This window comes from Otolemur garnettii, unplaced genomic scaffold, assembly GCF_000181295.1.
Source record: "Otolemur garnettii isolate 467f Iridium unplaced genomic scaffold, OtoGar3 scaffold00180, whole genome shotgun sequence".
Classification (NCBI taxonomy): Eukaryota; Metazoa; Chordata; class Mammalia; order Primates; family Galagidae; genus Otolemur; species Otolemur garnettii.
In genome coordinates, this window is record NW_003852575.1 from 560,719 (window position 1) to 567,456 (window position 6,738).

At 40.0% G+C, this 6,738-nt stretch overlaps 1 protein-coding gene across 1 annotated transcript in view; it reads left to right on the top strand.

The window, feature by feature from the left end:
• Positions 1–6,738, top strand: part of PSMG1 (proteasome assembly chaperone 1) — an 11,815-nt gene that overhangs the window by 1,229 nt on the left and 3,848 nt on the right. The window contains exons 2-5 of the mRNA XM_003800653.3: positions 768–874; positions 2,282–2,433; positions 2,803–2,865; positions 6,130–6,328. Coding sequence (XP_003800701.1) covers positions 768–874; positions 2,282–2,433; positions 2,803–2,865; positions 6,130–6,328 — 521 coding nt within the window. The remainder of the gene's footprint in view (positions 1–767; positions 875–2,281; positions 2,434–2,802; positions 2,866–6,129; positions 6,329–6,738) is intronic.

Consider the following 6,738-nt stretch of genomic DNA (forward strand, 5'->3'; position numbering starts at 1 on the left):
CACAGGCGCCCGCCACAACGCCTGGCTATTTTTTGGTTGCAGCCGTCATTGTTGTTTGGCGGGCCCGGGCCGGATTCAAACCGGCACCTTGGGTGTACATGGCTGGCGCCTTAGCCACTTGAGCCACAGGCGCCGAGCCGATATTTTATGTATGCTATTATCATCCCCTAACAAAATTAATAATGGTTTTTTGGTATCAAATTGTTAGTCAAACTTAGTTTTCTCAAATGACATTTTACAGTAGTTTGTGTAAGTCAGAATCCCAGCAAGGTCCACAGTTCACATTTAGACGTCTCATTTCATTTAAAGCAGCCCCCCTCCTCCATCCCTGCTGATAGACCGTCTTGTTCCATGGTCCACACTCTGGATTTATGTGATAGTTTCTTTGTGGTGTCATTTAACATGTGTGTGTCCATCATCTGCATTTCCTGTAAAAGGATGTTCATTTTGGAGGCTCAGATTCATGTTCAATATTGTGTTGGCAAGAATGCTTTGAACTGGTCCTTTCTGTTTCTTACTGTATTTCATGCCCAGTGGGATGTTAAATGGGTCAGGTGGACAGCCTGACCACTGTTAGATATGGTTCTTTATGAACTTTGTATGCAGTAGTTTTATTTATTATCATTGCCTGAATCCATTTTTTAAACGATTGTAATTGTAAGTACACATTTTACCTATTACAGAATCATATACATAGGACCCTTTTGCCATAATATGATCCTAATTATGTTTAACTTGCTTTAGTTTCATCTTATTTTTTGTGTTAGGGAGGTGCAGCTCCTTCGAAGACAGACTGATACATCTTTGGAAGTTTCTTTGCTAGAAAAATATTCTTGCTCCAAGTTTATAATTGCTATAGGAGGTAATGCAGTAGGTAAGTAAAAACACAGAAGACCAGACATTATGTTGAATGAACAAAATACAAACTTATTATTTCCTTCTATCATAGAAGATTTTAAGTGTTTATTTAAAAAAGAAGTCACAGTAGAGTAACTTTGTTTCTGAATAAAATATATTGCCTGCTCATGTTCTTTCTTTTAAATAAACTTAAAAAATAAGATTTAGGGAAAATGTTCCTGGTTTCAAGAACTTAGAACTGAAGAAAACTGTTCCTAGCTTGTTGAAGTATCTGGTTTATTTAAATGCTTTCAAGTTAATGGAATTCTTTGAGAACATAATGAGAATTCTAAAAACATTTTCTTTTTTTTTATTTTTTAATTAAAAAAAAATTTTTTTTGAAGACAGAGTCTCACTTTGTTGACCTTAGTAGAGCGCTGTGGAGTCACAGCTCACAGCAACCTGAAACTCTTAGGCTCAAGCATTTCTCTTGTCTCAGCCTCCCGAGTAGCTGGGACTACAGGCACCAGCCTCTATGCCTGGCTATTTTTGTTTTAGAGACAGGGTCTCACTCTTGCTCGGGCTGGTCTCAAACCTGTGAGCTCAGGCAACCCACCTCACCCAGCCACTCTAAAAATATTTTCGAGCACTTATGTTGTAAGGTCTTTGCATGTGTTAATTCACTTGGTGGGTTAAGTTAAAGCAGTGTAGAGTTCAGCTAGAACAATGTATGTGCACAAGTACACACATAAACCTTTGTATTTTTAGGGGTTTTTAAAGAGAGCATTGGGGAACCCCAGTTAAGCCCCCTTGCTCTATGAGATATGCCGAGTGTTTGTAGAATGTAACAAGTACATGATAAATAATTATTGACTTATTTTCATAAAGTTACACTAACCTAAATTTTTTTTTTTTTTTTGGTAGAGATAGAGTCTTACTTTATTGCCCTTGGTAGAGTGCCGTGGCATCACAGAGCTCACAGCAACCTCCAACTCCTGGGCTTAGGCCATTCTCTTGTCTTAGCCTCCTGAGTAGCTGGGACCACAGGCACCTATCACAACACCTGGCTATTTTTTTGTTGCAGTTTGGCAGAGGCTTAGTTTGAACCCACCACCCTCAGTATATAGGGCCAGCGCCCTACCCACTGAGCTACAGGTACCGCTCTGACCTAAAATTTTTTATAGAGGAGTGATAAAGTGAGAGAGTATGGTAAAGAACTATCTCCAAACCTGTCTTCTCATTCCTGGCTCTAGTATTATTTTCTTGTCTGTGTGGCCTTTCACTTCTTGAGGGCCTCAGTTTCTTTCTCTGCAAAATGTTAGAGGGTTTTGAATGGCACTTGTGTCTCTAAAATGCTAGAATAATTTGAGCTTACTTTGTATTGAATAGAAAATGCAGCTTTATAGAGCCAAATACTAACTGAATGGGAATTTTTTTTCCACAGCATTTTTGTCATCATTTGTTATGAATTCAGGAGTCTGGGAAGAAGTTGGTTGTGCTAAACTCTGGAATGAATGGTGTAGAACAACGGACAGTGCACATCTGTCCCCCTCAGAGGCTTTTTGTGTGTTTTATCATCAAAAATGCAATCCTTCAGTAAGTAGAACTTGTATGTTTGAAAAGTAGAAATTTAAGCACCACTTATGCAGTATTTATTCATAATATACCTCAGGATCTCACACGCCAAGTTAGTTGTTTGCTCTGTCCATGTGCACCTTATTCTGATGATAATCCCACATAGTGGCTTGGCTCTTAAATTTTAATGAGAAATAAATAGGCCAGTAGCAGACTCAGGTAAGTAAGTATTGCATATTACATACTTTATATTATATTAAGTGTTATGTTAGGATTTATATGATACATACACGGTGACACTTTGGGGTATGTATAAAACTTACGGACTTAGAACATGTGGAGAAAGAAAAAAATTATTTGATTTGACAAAAAACTTGGAATTCTTTTCAGGTTTTCCTTTGTCAGTGCAGTTGCTACGTGGCTGAAGATCAACAGTATCAGTGGCTCGAAAAGGTAAAAGAGAGAAATGAAAACGTGTGAATGGTCAGACCACAGGGTTTGTGGCATTTTTTTAAAGGTTCGGTGTCTTTTTTTTTTTTTTTATTTGAGACGGAGTCTCACTTTGTTGCCCTCAGGAGAGTGCCATGGAATCATAGCTCACAGCAACCTCCAGGTCTTGGGCTTAGGTGATTCTCTTGCCTCACCCTCCTGAGTAGCTGGGACTACAGCGCTCTCCATGACGCCCGGCTAAGGGTTTAGTGTCTTTCACTTAAACCTATGTAGTCAAACATTATTTATTTATTTATTTATTAAGACAAAGTCTCACTCTGGTACCCTGGGTAGAGTGCTGTGGCATCATAGCTCATAGCAACCTCAAACTGCTGGCCTCAAGAGGGCTTCCTTCCTCTACCTCTCTAGTAGCTGGGGCCACAGGCATGTGCCACAATGCCTGGCTAGTTTTTCTGTCTTTAGGAGAGAGACGGGGCTTGCTCTTGTTCAGGCTGGTCTCAAACTCCGGAGCTCAAGCCGTCTACCCGCCTCGACCTCCCAAAGTGCTGGGGTTACAGGCATGAGCCACTGCGGCCTGCTTACATAGTTCAACATTGATGTCGGGAAGGAATTCGTTTTTTTCTTAAAAATATTACAGGAGTTTGTTATAGAATGTAAAGAATAGAAAACTCAATATGATCAAGTTAGCAAATATAATCTGTGTTGTGCTAACAATTGTAGGTCATAGAAGTATGAGACACAGTTGGCTCCTTCCCCACTCTCTTTACTATTTTGTTAGAAAGAAATACAAGCTTCCCACATGAAACAGAACGTCAAGGGTGAAACCGGTAGTGAGGATGATGCGGGTAACAGGCGCACAGGGAGAGGAGGTGTGGGAACAGGTGTTCTGCTTGCTCCAGGCTCCATAATAGTACATTCATTTTTCTTAGCATTAGGAATGAATAGATGGAGTCTTCATTTTGGGGGGAAATTATGGACTTAGTATGTGTCCAATAAAACAAATATTTGAGTGAATAATTTAAATCAACTTGGAATTTTAAGGAAAAACCATTATTTTGACAGTTGCATCTTACTTTTAAATGAAGTAGACCCTTGAAGCCTTACATGCTTCTTAGCAACATCTGTCTCAGCTTAAATCTCAGCTTAAATCTTAGATAATACAATTTATTACAGATAAGAAATTTGATATGTACCATTTTAAACAAGTTGATATACATTTACTAAAGTCATTAAATGTATTTCATTAAGAAGATCTGTGAACCATCTTGTAATTGTAAATATGATTTTATATTCTGGGAAGAGGGTCAGCTCTCAAGTTTGGAAATTGCTGTTGTATTTCTAATTTATGTAACATTGTTAAATGTTAAAAATACGTTTGTACTGTGGAATGAATGAACACATATTCTAGGCTTAAAAAAAGGTAAAATTAAGCATTTCCAAACCAAAATTTATTTTTCTTTTTTTGTTTTGTTTAGTTTTTGAGACAGTCTTACTCATTTGCCCTGGGGTTGAGTGCCGTGCGTCAAAGCTCACAGCAACCTCAAACTACTGGGTTCAAGTGATCCTTTTGCCTTAGCCTCCCAAGTACCTGGGAGTATAGGTGCCTGCCACAACACCTGGCTAGTTTTTCTGTTTTTAGTAGATTCTTACTCTTGCTCAGGCTGGTCTGGAACTCCTAAACTTAGGCGATTCACCTGCCTTGGCTTCCCAGAGTGCTAGGATTACAGGCATGAGCCACTGTGCCCATCCTGACAATAGTTTTTGTTTGAAATACTGTTGATGTTATTTTAATGTCCTAGTTTTTCCCTTTCTGAGTGCATGAGCCACTGTGTCTGGCCAATCAAAATTATTATTTTATTTATTTGTAGTTTTGGCCAGGGCTGAGCTTGAACCCACCATCCCTAGTTGCTGTGAGCTGTGATACTACAGCACTCTACCAGGATTAATATAGTGAGACTCTGTCTCAAAAAAAAAAAAAAGGAAATAGCTGCCTTGGGCCAGGTACCTCACACTATAATCCTAGCACTGAGAGGCCAAGGTGGGTGGATGCCTGAGCTCACAGGTTTGGGACCAGCCTGAGCCAGAGCATCTCTAAAAATAGCTGGACATTGTGGTAGATGCCTATATTCCCAGCTACTTGGAGGGCTGAGGCAAGAGAATTGCTTGAGCCCAAGTGTTTGAGGTTGCTATGAGCTGTGACACCACAGCACTCTACTGAGGTCAACAAAGTGAGACTCTCTTCAAAAAAAAAAAGCTGCCCTGTTTTTTTTCAGGTTAATGTTAGGGTACAATCAAATCACAATATTAGAATTTGTTAGGAAGAGTCTTTCTTGTAGCTATGTCCTGCTCTCAGAAGGTGTGTCATATTTGTGCCCATTCAGGGAGAGCACCCCTTTCTCCCCTCCTTCATTCCCCCTCCCCCCAACTTGAATTGCAATGAGTTTTTCTCCTGTGTGGGCATGGATTAGATCTTCTACTGGCTTCATATTGCTGTTGAGTACCTTGGATATTTGTATTTTCATTCTCGTGATACTTAGAAGAATGTGTTTCAACTACATCCAGGTCAATACAAATGATATGAAGTTACCATCTTTTTATGGCTGAATGGCATTACATGGTATACATATCCCACAGTTTGTTAACCTATTCCTGAATTGATGGGCATTTAGGTTGTTTCCACAGCTTGGCAATTGTCAATTGAGCCGCAGTAAACAATCTACTGCAACAGCTGCATTTTTTGTTTACATCACCTTAGATTTTATTAAAAGCTAAAAGGGTTCTCAAATCCATTAACTTTAGACTCTTCAAGTTATAGAAGAGGATATTAAGTTCTAGAGTGATTGAAACTTGGCTACAATTATGGTAACTCACAAATGAGTTTTGTAAGAATTACTTTTCAGGTGTCATTGGTGGGTGGGAAAGGAAATTAATGTTGGACGTGTACTGGTGTCTTGTTTCTGCTAGACAATAGTCCTGTAGTCACCACTGTGGTGCTCTTGTGATTTCATTCACCCCATGTCACAGACCCCTCAAGTAGGTGGTGCTGACCTTAGTTCCCAGACTTGGGGAAGGTCACCCAACATGAAAGCAGGACTGAGGTCAAACCCAGGTCAAGGCTGTAAAGGATATATTCTGTTTCTCCCTGCTACTCTCCCAGCCCTTCAGGGCATGGTATTATTGTCTGTGGTTTTAGGTGAGTAACTAGAGAAATGGCTCCATTCTGTAACAAAAGTATGTTTTTTAAATTTGAAATCAATTTTTTGTTAGGTTTTTGGCTCTTGTCCAAGGAAGAACATGCAGATAACTATTCTCACATGTCGACATGTTACCGACTATAAAACCTCAGAATGTACTGGCAGCCTTCCTTCTCCTTTCCTGAAAGCCCTAAAAACACAGAATTTCAGAGGCCGTGTATGCTGTTCACTGCTAGAACAGCCGAATATCGTACATGATCTTCCCGCAGCAGGTGGTATTGAAGTTCCTAACATTTACATTAGATCCTGTTATTGCCTTATTTTTCCTTACTACTTTCAGTGTTAGAGACCTTTTTGATCTCTTTTGGTAGCTTGTTAAATGATGATTGATAACCAGTATAATTACTGGTACGCTTTAATGTCTATACTTAGAGGTATAGTGTATTGGGTGGTGCTGGCCCCATATACTGAGGGTGGTGGGTTCAAACCTGGCCCCAGCAGAACTGCAACAAAAAAATAGCCAGGGCACCTGTAGCTCAAGCGGCTAAGGTACCAGCCACATACACCAGAGCCGGCAGGTTCGAATCCAGCCCGGGCCTGCCAAACAATGACAACTACAACCAAAAAATAGCCAGGCATTGTGGTGGGTGCCTGTAGTCCCAACTACTTGGGAAGTGGAGGC